This window comes from Monodon monoceros, unplaced genomic scaffold (genome assembly GCF_005190385.1).
Source record: "Monodon monoceros isolate NGI ecotype Baffin Bay Population unplaced genomic scaffold, NGI_Narwhal_1 Super_Scaffold_11, whole genome shotgun sequence".
NCBI lineage: Eukaryota > Metazoa > Chordata > Mammalia > Artiodactyla > Monodontidae > Monodon > Monodon monoceros.
This window is the reverse complement of record NW_021703767.1, coordinates 67,051,062-67,067,489: the sequence shown is the minus strand read 5'-3', so window position 1 is coordinate 67,067,489 and position 16,428 is coordinate 67,051,062. Positions and strand designations below refer to the sequence as shown.

Below are 16,428 nucleotides of genomic sequence, written 5' to 3'. Positions count from 1 at the left end.
GTTTTCCAGAATGGTTGTATAAAGTTTGTTCTTTAAACAGCAATGTGAAAGAAATCTTGCTGATTACGTTGTCTCTACTTTGCCAAGTCATTGGTTGTAAAATGACTGTAATTTTTCTTTCTTGTGCTTTGTTTTTGGTAAGAGAGTTACTCTAGTTTCATGGAATGCGTTGATGAATATAGCCTCTTTTTGTTCTGGAGGAGTTTATGTATCGTAGGAATGATGTGTTCTTTAAAAGTTCGGTAGAATTTGCCTGTAAACTCTCTTTATGGAAATATTTTTAACTACTACTTTGACTTCTTTAATAACGGTAAGATTATTCAGTTATATCTTTTGGTTATGTTTTGGTAAGCTATATATATTTTTAAGAATTTATCTAAAGGTATTGCTGATTTTTTATATCTCTGGTTTATCTGTTATGTCATCTTTTTCTTTCATAATACTATTGTTTAATCTCACTAGAAGTTTATCCAATTTTTCAGTCTTTTTAAAGAACCAACTTTTGCCTTTGATATTTCCTGTTGTTTTTGTTTTCTATTTCATTGATTTCTGTGAACATTTATGTAATCTCTTTTCTTCTAGTTCCCCTGACTTTATTTGCAGTCCTTTTTCTAAATTCTTAAGTTTGACACTAAACTCATTACTTTTAAAATCATGTTTTTCTTTTCTAATTTAAGTACTTAAGGCTATAAATTTTCCTCAAAGTTCTACTTTCATTATATCTTACAAGTTTGACATATATTGTTTTCATTGTTTTATCCTAAATATTTAACATTTTCTGGTATGCCTCTTAGACTTATAAATTATAAGAAGATTGTTTTTAATTCTCAAATAGTTGGAAACTTTTATTTCATATTTTCATTATTACCTTCAATCTTTATTGTGTTGTAGCTAGAGAACATGTTTGTATAATACCCATTCTTTGAAGTCTTTTGATAATTGTTTTGTAACCTAAAACTTGAACTATTGTGTAAATGTTCTGTGTGCATATAAAATAATATGTATTCTAATTCTGGATGCAGAATTTTATAAATGTCTGTTAATTCAATGTTGTTGTTTAAATCTTCTATATCTGATTTTCCCTGTAGTTCAGGTAATTTTAATTTTATATGTTTTGAGACTATTTTATTAGGTGCATACAGGTTTAAAATTGATGTATTTTCCTGGTGCATTAAACCTATCATTATGTTGTGACTAGCTTTTCCACTAATATGATTTTTACTCCTAATCTATTTTTTGGAATGAATATGGCAGCATCAACTTTCTTTTGATTAATACTTGCCTCATATATATAGCTTTTCTTTTTCTTTTTTTTTTTTTTTTTGTGGTACGTGAGCCTCTCACTGCTGTGGCCTCTCCCGCTGCGGAGCACAGGCTCCGGACGCCCAGGCCCAGCGGCCATGTCTCACGGGCCCAGCCGCTCCGTGGCACGTGGGATCCTCCCGGACCGGGGCACGAACCCGCATCCCCTGCATCGGCAGGCGGACTCTCAACCACTGCGCCACCAGGGAAGCCCCTCATGTATCTTTTTTTTCTACCCCTTTAAACCTTCTAGATCCTTACTTTTTAGATGTCTTATAAACAAAGTATAGCTTATTTCTTTTTCAAACTATCACGTTTTTTTTACAAATTTAGCAATTTATTATGATGATTGATGTGTTTCTATTCATTGTGATTATTGACATATTTACACTTTTCCTGTTTTGTTTCTGTTCATCTTGTTTGATTTTGTGGATAGTTCATTCGTAGCTGTGCTCCGTTCTAATGATTCCATACCTGCAATTCTTAGGGATCTAAATCTGTCATTTGTTGTTTCTGCTGAGTCCAGTTCATACTTCTTTGCTATCTTATATTTTTTATAATCTTTGTGAAATCATACAAGATTTGATCAGTAGAGCCCTGCAGGGCTTATTTGGGGGAAGTCTTCCTCTAGAAAGGCTATGCTCTGGCTTCTGCTTGTTACTAAACTAAACTTCATCCAAGGCCTACATTAGCTTTTCTTGAGAGTTTTGGTTCAGAACAGAAGTCTGAGAATCAGCTTCTCCTCCTATTGCTACTCCAAAAATCTATTATTCCCTCAACCTTTTTGCAGTAGGACTCCATTCCCATTGCAACCCTGTTTCTTCCTACTGTTTATGAATCCAGGCTGGCTTCCTACCACTCTTGACTCTTCTTTTTCTGACCCTAGTTCCTTATTTCTCTGGTCCCACATCACATGAATTTCTGCTCTGGTTCCAAGTCTCCAAAGCCAGGCTCTGACTGCCCAGTATGTTCTGACTATTAGAGGCCAGTAGCTCTCAATTGTTTGCTTTTGGGGGTGGTTACAGGTGTCCTTTGCAATTTCGCCTGCTGATTGAGACCAAGAGTGCCTTAAAGAATGTGTGGGGGCTTCCCCGGTGGTGCAGTGGTTGAGAATCCACCTGCCAATGCAGGGGACACGGGTTCGATTCCTGGCCCGGGAAGATCCCACATGCCACGGAGCAACTAAGCTCATGTGCCACAACTACTGAGCCTGTGCTCTAGAGCCCATGAGCCACAGCTACTGAGCTCGCATGCCGCAACTACTGAAGCCCGCACGCCTAGAGCCCGTGCTCCACAATGAGAGAAGCCCGTGCACCGCAACGAAGAGAGCAGCCCCCACTCGCCGCAACTAGAGAAAGCGCGCGTACAGCAATGAAGACCCAACACAGCCAAAAAAAAAAAAAAAAAAGTGTGTATGTGGAGCTGGGGAAGGCAGGCCAGGGTTACACAGAGTCCTAGTGACCCATAGTACTGGAGCAGAAATCTTTGTTATGGATTTTTTCTTAATAATTTTAGGATAGCATTTCCCACAGAATGTTCTATGGACACTTACTTTTCACAATGTTAATAAGTATTATACAGCTAAAGGGTTTTATGGTCAAATGATTTCAGACTTTTGGTTAAAACAAAATTAAATAGTTGTCTTCGTTCATTTCTACTCAGAGCCTTTAATATGTTAACAGGCATCATGAACATCTAAGAGTAATTTATAAATGATGAAACTCATAGTATACAGTGTCTCTCAATCCCAGCCTTTTATAGAGTATTTTTGAGACTAATATTCTAAAGAACATACTGGGAAAACTGATTTAGAGTGACTATTCTGTTGAGAAATGTCAGCAGATAGAAAAATACTCTGATTCTTACTTCAGGAATCTTATTCTTTACTCTTAGAGCATTGGAAAATATAAAACCTTCATGTTTAGCTTTGTGCACGCCTGCATACCATGGGACCAGGAATACTGGAAAAAATTTTGGTGAATTAACCTTTTGTAGTCAGCTTAGCAAATTAGATTGGCTACCTTGTTCTTGCTAAGAGTAGAAGCAGAAACATCATCTTGGGAGAAATGCAATCTCTTATAATTCAGACTGTTCATAAGATTGCCTGTTTTACTCTGCATGGACACAGATAGTAATCCAATACTCAAGTGGAAAAGTGGAAAGTACTTTAATACCTTTCACTGATGGTTTGATAATGCTGCTCAAAAGACTGGATCTTGAAGGATAGCTTAGTAGCATCTCTGATTCTCCCAGAAAAATTCTATGTATGTTTAGGTAATCATGCTGATCTAGTCACTTAGCTGGTGAATTAATGTTTTTTGCTTTCTTTTTTTCTTCCAGATGTCTTCTGTAAAGTGGAGATGCCCTCCCAGTACTGCTTGGCCTTGCTAGAACTAAATGGAATCGGCTTTAGTACCGCAGAATGTGAAAGTCAGAAACACATAATGCAAGCCAAACTGGATGCAATTGAGACTCAGGCCTATCAACTAGCTGGCCATAGTTTTTCTTTCACCAGTTCAGATGACATCGCTGAGGTTGTATGATGGGAATAAAAAATTTAGAAAAGTCATTTTTAAAGCAAAAACGTGTGTGTGTGTGTGTGTGTGTGTGTGTGTTTCATAAGTGTGTTTACCTAAATACCAAAGATCAGTAAAATAAAACAATCAGTTAACCAGAATACTTTGGAGATAGAATATTCTAACATCTCCTTTGTAAGTTTATACCTATATTTATGAATAGGAAGGTAGTAAAGAAGTATCCTAGAATGTGTGTTCCATAAGGAGATTTGCCTGGAACAGAAGGGGCACCCAGTAAATATTTTTTGTGTGAATGAGATCCATAGTGGTAGTTGTATAACAGTGTAGGTGTTTCTCCATGAAGTTAGTCATTTCATGAACTCTCACTCCTTCTTCACTGCAAAATTAGATATTTTTCTTAGATGTTAGTGAAAAAGGGATTTTGGGAACGCTCTGCTTTTTTAAACCTACTAATATTTTTATCATCTTAGATAAATTTTGACATAGTTTACTCTTCTCCCCCGCTGCCCCTCAAAAGTTGGTGTTCTCTTCCCTCCCCACACTCCATAAAGGGTGGTTGGGTTGTTTTAGAGGAGTTACCGATACAGGGTGGGTGCTTACTCTTGATATCTTTGAAGTTCTATTGTTATCTAGATGTGATTCAGTATTATAGCATATTGGTATTATAGACTTTAAATCCAGACTTCTTGGGTTTGAATGCTACCTGCTCTATTTATTAATTAACTCCATGACCTTGGACCACTTCATTAACTCTATATCTCAGTTTCTTCATCAGTAAAATACCTCATGTTAGAAATACCTCATAGAGTTGTGAGGAATAAGCAATAAATGTAAAACACTTAGAACAGTGCCTATCTCATAGTAAGTGTTGTATAAATATTATATAAAGGGCTTACAAATGCCCCCCCCACTTTAGCCACAGTTATGTGTTTTTAAAAAATGAGGAACTTTGTTTCTCCTAATCACGTAGTACATTTGTATTAATTCAGTGGTGTTTTTTGGGGTGTTTTAAAATACTTTCTTTTGATTTCTTTAGTCCACAAGTCCCCAAGCCAGAACCTAGCTCGCTACACCTAAAATTACATGGGGAACTTGTCAAAAATATAGAATCTCTGGATATCAGCACAAGTAGGCTTGGGGCAAAGGCAAGAACCAGTACTCTTGTGATTCAGATGGGTGCAAAGGCATGTGGGCCTTAGGCCTAGACCAAACTCTGGCCTAGAATAAAAGTCCTTTGATATTATTGGCTTGTTCTTAGGTCTTCATGTTAAAATGGAAGTTATATTAAAGGTAATCTAACATTTTCATACATTGATTATTTTATCCTTGGTGATTTTAAGTTGAATCTTTCAAATAGGCAAGATGTTACTAATCATCTAGAGCTGCAGTGTTCAATAAAGGAGTCACTAGCCACTTACCTCTGTTTCAGTTTAAATTAATTGAAATTAAATAAAATATATCAATTAAGTTCCTTAGTCATGCTAACCACATTACAAGTGTTCAATAGCCGCAGGTGGCTAGTGGCCACTATATTGGACAATACAAATATAGAACAGTTTTATTATTGCAGAAAGTTCTTGGATGGCACTGGTCTTGAGAAGGTATCAGCAAAATATGACTTGCAGGCCAGATCTGGCCTGCCACCTGTTTTTGTAAATAAAGTTTTATTGGAACACAGCTATAGCTGTTCATGTACTTATTGCCTGTGGCTGTTTTCATTCTATAATGGCACAGTTGAAAAGGTGTGACAGACAGTAAAACAAAGCTAAAAATATTTACTGTCTGGCCCTTTGTAGAAAAAGTTTCTGACTCCTGGTCTAGAGGGAAGCATGGGTTAGTAGAAAGAAAAAGGACTTTAGAGTTAGAAGACTCTGGGTTCTAATTCTTAATTCTACTACATTTTGGGCATGCAACTTTGAGCAAGTTTCTCTGACTGTCTAAACTTTGCAGATTTGTCATAAAGTTGTTATAAGGATTACATGTTAAAGCACCTAGCCTGATGACTGGCACATAGGAAGTGCTTAATAAATATTAGTGTCTCTTGCTCCCATCCAGTTCAACTCCCTCAGTCACAGATGTGTTAATTAAGACCTGAAGAGAGAATTTATGTGTGAAGTTTTTATAATTAATCCTGAAGGATTCACCAAAAATGGAAGCTTAAGATAAAACTTGAGATCTTTAAATTGTCTTAATTATGATAGGTCTTCCTTCCTGGGGTTGTTGATTTATTGTTATTGTAATAATCTTTCATTTTTTCTATTCAGTTATTTTCTTCTCTCTTCTCTGCTGCCATTCATTTATATACTCTTTGATATGTATATTAGACTTGCCTGATTAAATACCAGCACTTGGTTAAATTTGAATTTCAGATGAACGGTGGACAATATTTTAGTATAAGTATGCTCCATGTCATTCAAATTTGACTGGGCATCATGTAATTTTATTTGCTAAATATAGCAACCCCAATCCTTATGTGTGCATACGTTCATATCTATATAACACAGCCTTTGGGCAAGTTAGTTATTAACATCCATAGTAAGCCTCAGTAATTTTCATGCCTAGGACCCCAGTTATTCACACTACTTAAAACTAAAACCAGATTTTTGTTTCTGTCATCACCACTGTTCTAGGGAAACAGGTATATCTTTGCTTCCACCCCTGGCCCAACTTGTAGAAAAAATTCTCATGCAAAGGGTTTCAATTTTTAGAATTATTATTGGGAAAATAATCCAAGGTTCAATAAATCTTACTGAAAGTATATAAATGAATGAGTAGAAAGAGTAGATAGTGTTCTGAATTGCCTAAATTGGAACCCCTCTAACAAGAACTAGTGAGTTTAAGGTATACATGGGATCTTCCCTCTGACCCACAGCCTGGATCCCTGTTCCGTGTAAGCCTAGTTTCTTCAGTGGGTGCTTACTGGCCACTCTCTAACTTTCATTATTGCTGCATTGGATCAATCACCTTCTCCTGGCTTTTTGCCCAGGGCCTCTCAGGGTCTAGCCTTGTGGTAGTGGAATTAGATGGCTTTTTGGGCCTCTTCCTACTTTAGTGTTCTCTGAGTTTTGTGATCACACAATAGCCACGAAGGCTCCCATGTTTATCCTCTATGGGGCTTAAATGATCAAGCAGCCGCATTGGTTACCACATCAAGGAGTACTTAGGTGAGCTTATAATCAGAGCAACCTAAAGTCGCAATGCCAATAGTTTGTCAGTCGTTCAGCACAGAATATACATTCTTGTGTTCTTGACTGTTTAAGAACCTGGTGTTACTATTAATCTAACACTGACTAAATTAGGGTATGGGCAGCCTACTTGACGTAAGATTTTATTGCCATTATTTATTAAATGTGATAATTCCAAATTGTCCAAAAAAATTCTTACAATCCATGTTGCAATGTATAGAATCTTTTCTCGAATAACTTTTTAAAATGTTTTCTGAATGATAATACTTGTGATTTGATTCTTGACTAAAGAAGCATTAATTTCTTGCAGGTTTTATTTTTGGAATTGAAGTTGCCACCAAATGGAGAGAGAAAACACCAAGGCAGCAAGAAAACTTTGGGTTCTACCAGAAGAGGGAATGATGATGGATGGAAGCTAAGGCTGGGAAAACAGTTCAGCACTAGTAAGGTGCTCTTTGGGGCAGTCACAGGGCAGAATCTGAACTACTTTTAGCATTTTGGTGTCCTGAAAGAATGCTGATGAAATCAAGATCCAATGTAGTACATCATTTGAACTTACCCAGACAAAAACAAATTGGTTTTTTGTTCAGCTGCCCACAAACACTATGGAAACATTCCAGCATGGAAAATCTGGATCATAATCTGAGTTAGCAGTTGTGTCCTTCCTATCATTAAAACAGTGTAAAGGTTTGTAGATTCAGACCTATATAGACATTAATTATTGATATGCACTACTCTTGGACTTCTAGTATAATATAATTTCTGTCGTTATATGAACATGAACAGAAAGGTATGGAAGAATTTAAAAAATAAGAAGACAGTCAATGTAAATAAAATTTTGTTTTTTTCAATTCCAGAGCAAAATAGTAAGTTTTCCATGCATTTGTTTTGAGAATCTAATCTGTTAATTTCAAAGTCAAATTGAATCACAACCCATGGAAACTGTATACATGGGACAAAAGAGAGAAAGGCTTAATTTTACATTTTTACTGAATGAATTATCAATGGAAAATAAGGATAGAAAGTACAGCCACAACAGCCATGGAGAGAGCAGTCCAAGTTGCCATTCTGTAGAATTTTGACCATAATATTATTAATTATGACTTGCCTGCCCCAGGGAAGTTTCCACAGCTTCATTCTGTAGCAAAACTTTTTATTTAATCGCATTGGCCCTTTTACCTTACAAGTTTTTGTTCCTTAATGGTTCATTGAATGTCTGTAGCGTGGAAAATTCAAAGTTTTAAAAATAAATTTCCTTGATACAAAGACTATGAAAGTATTATGGCAAAAAGAAGGAAAAAAAAAGACTGGGAAACTTACAATCACATGAGCAATGGAGGAGGAAAATATAAAGGAAAGAGATGGTGTAAACAATTGGGTGGGGTGTGGGGAAGCAGCTGTTTTACTAAGTTGACATCTCATTGATTTTTTTTTTAATAGTAGATGTAAATTGACATTACTCAACATTAACATGTTTACATTTTATAATCTATAGTTATTATAGATTTATCATTATGGTGATTTCCAAAAAACCCAAATAGTAATTTTATAATAGTAAAGTTGAGTTTAGATACAGGAGTTATCAAATTTAGTTTTGAGATTATATTGTTTACTTAAAAGAGATTCTAGTTTGCTATGGAATTTGGACAAGAATCTGATCCTACTTTATTATAATTCTTTGGCAGGATGTTTTAAATAAATTAAGGGCATTACATCCTTTACCAGGCTTGATATTAGAGTGGAGAAGAATCACTAATGCTATTACCAAAGTGGTCTTTCCCCTGCAGCGGGAAAAACGTCTCAATCCTTTCCTTGGAATGGAAAGAATCTATCCTGTATCACAATCACACACTGCTACAGGTAATGAGAAATCTTAAGTATGGATAATATCCAGTTTTGCAAAAAAAATTCATATGTAATATTTGCTTATGACGACCAAGGAATTCAAGTGTTGATCATTGGGTTCAGTGAAGTTCTATAAACATTTATGAAACGCATACTACATCCAAAGCATAGGTGAATATCAGGTAGATAAAGAGATGAAATTGAGTAAGATAACAGTTCCTGCTTTCAAGTACTGTATAGAGTAACTTGGATGTCTGAGATTGGATGAGAGTATGGCCAGGAATTAAATATTTATTTGAGTCAGTGATCTTATCTAATTTCAGTCCCAGCCCTATTCTGAATCTCTTAAGAGTCTCTCCAAGTTGAATCTAAGTAGGCCTGTGCGGTAATAAGAGAGTGTCTTACTTTACTCAATTGGAAAAGAAAGGTGTAGAGTCCTTTGCATGTCTTTTGGCCCTCTTGGGATCAGTATGCATGTAATCTCATGAAGAAAAAAAGCATTCTTTTTCTAGGTAGTGCACAACTTCACATATTTGTCAAATGCAATGTGCAGTGGAAGAAAGGGCAGCATTAACTCCTTCATAGAGGGAGCATTTTAGTTTGGTGGTATAGAATGTGGACTTTGATACCACATTTTCACAAGGTTTGAATCTTGGTGCTGAGAATCTTTAGACAAGGTACTTAACCTTTCAGTGCCCAAGTTTCCAAATGTATAAAACAAGATAATAACAGTCCTACCTCACTGGGTTATCCTGAGGATTAAATAGATCAGTACATGTAAAGTGTTTAGAATGATGCGTGGTACATTATCAGTTGTTGCTGTTATTGAGGATGGGGGCACCGTGAGGAGCTGCTTTTCTCTTTGCTTGCTTAGTCTCTGTTCTAAACAATTCCTCTTCCTTCTCCCTATTTAGCTAACCTCTTGGTGCTTCTTGCCTATTTCTTGCCCTGTTTTAAGTTTCATTTTGAAACATATGCTAATGCTGTAAACTTATGTAAAATAAATCCTTGTTGGTGAAAAAACAATCAACCTAAAGTTTTCAAAGCTTTTGCACATTTATTTGTTGCTTATAAAGCAGAAAGTCATCAATTCCTTGTTGTTTTCCTGATTGTTTTTCATTATACTATGCCTAAATTTAAAGAATATTTTAGAAATACAAGCTTACCTAAGTATAGTAAAGCCCTTTCATTATTAGAATTAATCTTCATGAAGCTATATTCATGTTTTGTAATTTATTTTTGCCATTTTATTTGTCTACCAGTGTTACCTCATTAATTCAAACACTAGACCTGAATATTAAGTATTGATATTATCATAGAAGAGAAGACAGTGTGCTGAGGCAGAAAGAGACTTGGATTCTTTCCTGTGCTATTTGTTAGCTTTATAAAATTGATTAGGCCATTTAATGCTAATAAGTGTAATAATATCTACCATTAATTGAACACTAATTTTTGCTAAAATCAAAATAACGAGGATATAGTATCAGGAGTTTATTCCGAAAAACAGTATCTGAGATACTTAAGATCTCTGATTCATTTAAAGAAGATGGAATTACCTACAGTAGCTAGTAGAGAGCCTGTTAGAATGAAGAGTATCATAAAACAGAGGATTTTTTTGGTCACTGTATGTGTATGATAAAAACTGCAGTAGCAGTCAGTTACCCAAACTTTTTGAACAACACCTGTGTGTTTTTGAAAAATTCATCCAATAAATAAATAAAATGTAAAATATTTGGGGGAAATTAAAGGCCATAAGCATTAAAACAAATAGCTTTCTGTTTCCTAGAAAATGTACTAGCCACCTGATTCTAGTTTCTAGTCATGTCAGTGCTACCTACCATTATTGATTCTTGTGATAAGTGATGAGGAGGAGGAGGAAACCTGGCCAGGTGATATCTAGAAAGTAACGTTCTAGTCACCATCTCTCACTACTACTCCATCTCCTGCATCCTGTGGCCTAACTCCTGTGGCCCCAGTTGTCCCTGTTCAGCACTCAGTTGCTCTTCCGCTTCAGATCCTCTTTTCTGTATCTTGTTTGTTCCTGGCTTTTAAAGGCTTCGACAGTCATTTCTCCTAAGATCCATTTGTTTTGTCTTTTACTCATTTGTATAACGGCTAGCATTTTATAGTGCTAACTTCTGGTACTCATTTTAGCGTAGAAATAGTATGATTTATCATATTCTTATCATGGGATTGTTTCTGTAGAACGAGGTTAATTATAAAACACTGTATTGTAGCTGATTCATATATTCACTTATATTACGATTGGTCTTGTACTTGTTATTTTTAGACACATAAACATAATAAAGTGTATTTCATTTAAATTTAGTTTAACAATAACAGAGCATGCATTTTTAGGATAATTCAGAAATGGTATTCGTGTTAAAGTAAATGTCAGATTTCCCCTCTTCCCTTCCCCCCCTAATTTTATGTCTTCATTCTGCTTGATTTTAGGACGAATAACCTTTATAGAACCAAATATTCAGAATGTACCAAGAGATTTTGAGATCAAAATGCCAACACTAGTAGAAGAAAGCCCACCTTCCCAAGCCCTAGGCAAAGGCCTACTTCCTATGGGCAGGTAGACTTTATTTCTCTTTATTTGGGTTAATATACTTTTGGGAGTATGAATGGCTCAGAAATAGCCTATTGGACAAATAATGAAATCAGTTTAATTTTCTGTTCCAGGCATACACATTTCTATTCTATTTCAAATCCTGAGTCTGTCTATAAAGAAGCTAGTTGATGGCAAAAAGCTGAAAATCTGGGTCACTAATTAAATCAACCAGCACTATATGCTTGTTTAAGTCAAATACTAAAGGGACAAGTTTAGCAGTGTCTGGAACATCCCCCTTCCTGCCCTCTTCATATGCTCACAAAAGGAAGAAAAAGCACAGATCATTTATATTAGATATGGTCAATGAGATTTACTGAATTGAGTGAAGCAGTTTGTGGGAAAGGTTATTACAGAAATACCTTCCTGTTTAATTGAAGGTTTGCTGAACGAGGTCTAGTATATTTGTTAAGCTTTAAAGTGTGTTTCAAATAAGGTTTTTAAATTTCTTAGATGGAAATATTGACTTACTGAAAAATTCAGACCATTTTCATATATTTAAGACTACTTCATGTCCAGCTGATGATGTTTTTCGCACAACAGAGGAGGAAAAAAGAAGGGTTGTGGCCTGAACCCCAGGCACCAGGCAAAGATGGAGGAGAGAGCCTCAGACAGAGGAATGCCGTTTTCAGTTAGCATGAGACATGCCTTTGTGCCTTTCCCAGGTAAGGTGACCGATGATAGTTTTTGAGCTTCTTTTTGCTGTGGGAATGGTTTTCAAAGCACTGATAAAGCCTGATTTATGAATAAGACTCAGAAGAATACATTAGTTCCTCCATCTTTCCTTTCTTCGGTGGAGCCTGTTTTTCCCCTTCATGTTGCCAGGTTTATAGCAGTCAGTCATTATTGTCTTCATGATCTGCTCTGTGGGAAACCTCTGTGCTGTTTGCTCAGCATCCTGCTGAAGTCATGTAATCCGTAATCCTGGGTCATTGTAAACCTTTTGCAAAATCCAGTGAATTTTGTTAGTTGTCATCCTCTTTGACTTCTCTATAGCATTTGTCACTCTGTTAACCCTCTCTTTCCTCACTTTCTCTCCCCCCCGACCTCTAAGGGCACAATTTTTTTTTTTTTGGTCTCTTTCTAACTTGTTTTGCTCTTTTGTTTCTTCTCTACTTCTCCCCACTGCTGCTTCCTATTGCAGGGGGTAACCCTCAAGGCTATCTTACTTCTGTCTGACCTCTCCTCAGTACTCGTCATCAAAACATTTGGAAGTCATGATCTATCTCCCAGATCATCCCTATTATTTGTATACATATTTGCTCTTTTTACCACCTGGCAGCTCTGGGTGAGTGCAGTTAACCAGCTGAATTTATTTGAATTCTGTCAGAAATTTATATTCCAAGGGTGAATTCAGGTCTATGATAGTATAACCCATTTGGCAATTTTCAGCTTTGCTTTTTAAATATGAACTACCAGCATTTTACCATTGTAACTATATTTAAGTATTCAGTTCTGTGGCATTAAGTACATTCACATTGTGGTGCAGCCTTACCACCATCCATTTCCAGAACTTTTTATCATCCCCACCTGAAACTCTGTACCCATTAAATATAACTGTCCCCCTGGACTCCCACAGCCCCTGGCAACCACCATTCTATTTTCTGTCCCTATAAATTTGACCACTCGAGATCATATAATATTTGTACTATTGTGCCTGGCTTATTTCACGTAGCATAATGTCTTCAGGGTTTATTCATGTTGTAGCAATTGTGTCAGAATTTCTTTCTTTTTTAAGGCCAAATAATATTTCATGATATTTATTTATTCTTACCTAAATAATAAAACTGTGTTTAACACAACAATATTTTATACTGATTTTGTTTAAAATTTTAAAATTAATTTAAATTAAATGTATATGGATTTAACCTGAAAATTTCTGCCATTTAAATGTAGTGTTTAGTTAACTATCTAAAATAACTCTTGATGGGGTTTATCCCAGGAATGCAAGGATTCTTCAATATATGCAAATCAATCAATGTGGTAAACCATATTAACAAATTGAAGGAGAAAAACCATATTATCATCTCAATAGATGCAGAAAAAGCTTTCGACAAAATTCAACACCCATTTATGATAAAAACCCTCCAGAAAGTAGACATAGAGGGAACTTACCTCAACATAATAAAGGCCATATATGACAAACCTACAGCCAACATCGTTCTCAGTGATGAAAAACTGAAAGCATTTCCACTAAGATCAGGAACAAGACAAGGTTGTCCACTCTCACCACTATTATTCAACATAGTTTTGGAAGTTTTAGCCACAGCAATCAGAGAAGAAAAAGAAATAAAAGGAATCCAAATCGGGAAAGAAGAAGTAAAGCTGTCACTGTTTGCAGATGACATGATACATAGAATCTTAAAGATGCCACCAGAAAACTACTAGAGCTAATCAATGAATTTGGTAAAGTAGTAGGATACAACATTAATGCACAGAAATCTCTTGCATTCCTATACACTAATGATGAAAAATCTGAAAGAGAAATTAAGGAAACACTCCCATTTACCACTGCAATAAAAAGAATAAAATACCTAGGAATAAACCTACCTAAGGAGGCAAAAGACCTGTATACAGTAAACTATAAGACACTGATGAAAGAAATTAAAGATGATACAAATAGATGGAGAGATATACCATGTTCTTGGATTGGAAGAATCAACATTGTCAAAATGACTATACCACCCCAAACAATCTACAGATTCAGTGCAATCCCTATCAAACTACCAATGACATTTTTCACAGAACTAGAACAAAAAATTTAACAATTTGTATGGAAACACAAAAGACCCCAAATAGCCAAAGCAATTTTGAGAAAGAAAAATGGAGCTGGGGGAATCAGGCTCTCAGACTTCAGACTATACTACAAAGCTACAGTAATCAAGACAGTATGGTACTGGCACAAAAACAGAAAGATAGATCAATGGAACAGGATAGAAAGCCCAGAGATAAACCCACGCACATATGGTCACCTTATCTTTGATAAAGGAGGCAGGAATGTACAGTGGAGAAAGGATAGCCTCTTCAATAAGTGGTGCTGGGAAAACTGGACAGGTAGATGTAAAAGTATGAGATTAGAACACTCCCTAACACCATACACAAAAATAACCTCAAAATGGATTAAAGACCTAAATGTAAGGCCAGAAACTATCAAACTCTTAGAGGAAAACATAGGCAGAACACTCTATAACATAAATCACAGCAAGATCCTTTTTGACCCACCTCCTAGAGAAATGGAAATAAAAATAAACAAATGGGACCTAATGAAACTTAAAAGCTTTTGCACAGCAAAGGAAAGCATAAAGAAGACGAAAAGACAACCCTCAGAATGGGAGGAAATTGCAAATGAAGCAACTGACAACGGATTAATCTCCAAAATTTACAAGCAGCTCATGTAGCTCAGTATCAAAACAAACAAACAACCCAATCCAAAAATGGGCAGAAGACCTAAATAGACATTTTTCCAAAGAAGATATGCAGATTGCCAACAAACACATGAAAGGATGCTCAATATCATTAATCATTAGAGAAATGCAAATCAAAACTACAATGAGGTATCACCTCACACTGGTCAGAATGGCCATCATCAAGAAATCTACAAACAATAAATGCTGGTGAAAAGGTAACCCTCTTGCACTGTTGGTGGGAATGTAAACTGATACAACCACTATGGAGAAGAGTATGGAGGTTCCTTAAAAAACTACAAATAGAACTACCATATGACCCAGCAATCCCACTACTGGGCATATACCCAGAGAAAACCGTAATGCAAAAAGAGTCATGTACCACAATGTTCATTGCAGCTCTATTTACAGTAGCCAGGACATGGAAGCAACCTAAGTGTCCATCGACAGATGAATGGATAAAGAAGATGTGGCACATATATACAATGGAATATTACTCAGCCATAAAAAGAAGCGAAATTGAGTTATTTGTAGTGAGGTGGATGGACTTAGAGTTTGTCATACAGAGTGAAGTAAGTCAGAAAGAGAAAAACACATATATATGGAATCTAAAAAAAAAGGTTCTGATGAACCTAGGGGCAGGACAGGAATAAAGATGCAAACGTAGAGAATGGACTTGAGGACATGGGGAAGGGGAAGTGTAAGCTGGGATGAAGTGAGAGAGTGTCATGGACTTATAAATACTACTAAATGTAAGATATGGGACTATATGTATATGTATAGCTGATTCACTTTGTTATAAAGCAGAAATTAACACACCATTGTAAAGCAATTATACTCCAATAAAGATGTTAAAAAAAATAAAATAATTCTTGATATATGGTTGGATTTAAGTCTATTGTCTTGTCAGTTGTATTTTGTTCTATCTGTTCTTTATTCTTTTTTAAAAACTGTTAATGACTATTTTTGTTATTGTTTTATTTCCTCTATTTTTTTTTTTTTTTGCGGTATGCGGGCCTCTCACTGCTGTGGCGTCTCCCGTTGCAGAGCACAGACTCCGGACGCGCAGGCTCAGTGGCCATGGCTCACGGGCCTAGCCGCTCCATGGCATGTGGGATCTTCCTGTACCGGGGCATGAACCCATGTCCCCTGCATTGGCAGGCGGACTCTCAACCACTGCGCCACCAGGGAAGCTCCTCTATTATCTTTTTAACTCTATATCTTAGATACTTTAGAGTTTACAATATGCATCACATCACAGTCTAGCTTCAAATAATTTTATACCACTTCATCCATAACGTAAGGAGTGTTTTTCCATTTCCCATTTTTTGTAATACGTTTAACTTCTATGATTATTATAAACTTTGCTATGTAGTTTTTTTTTTGCTGTAAACAGTTATGACCTTTCAAAGAAATCAAGAAACAAAAGTGTCTTTTCTGTCTGTTCACTTTTTTACCCTTCCTGGCACTCTTTGTTCTTTGAAGTAGACTCAAGTTTCCATCTGTTACCAATTTTCTTTACCCAGAGTACTTCTTTAAGG

At 36.0% G+C, this 16,428-nt stretch overlaps 1 protein-coding gene across 1 annotated transcript in view; it reads left to right on the top strand.

The window, feature by feature from the left end:
* The window catches only part of POLQ (DNA polymerase theta), a 114,647-nt gene that overhangs the window by 77,161 nt on the left and 21,058 nt on the right, over window positions 1-16,428 (top strand). Inside the window, exons 20-24 of the mRNA XM_029213607.1 lie at window positions 3,643-3,836; window positions 7,335-7,472; window positions 8,710-8,884; window positions 11,324-11,450; window positions 12,027-12,148. Of these exons, the coding sequence (XP_029069440.1) occupies window positions 3,643-3,836; window positions 7,335-7,472; window positions 8,710-8,884; window positions 11,324-11,450; window positions 12,027-12,148 (756 nt within the window). The remainder of the gene's footprint in view (window positions 1-3,642; window positions 3,837-7,334; window positions 7,473-8,709; window positions 8,885-11,323; window positions 11,451-12,026; window positions 12,149-16,428) is intronic.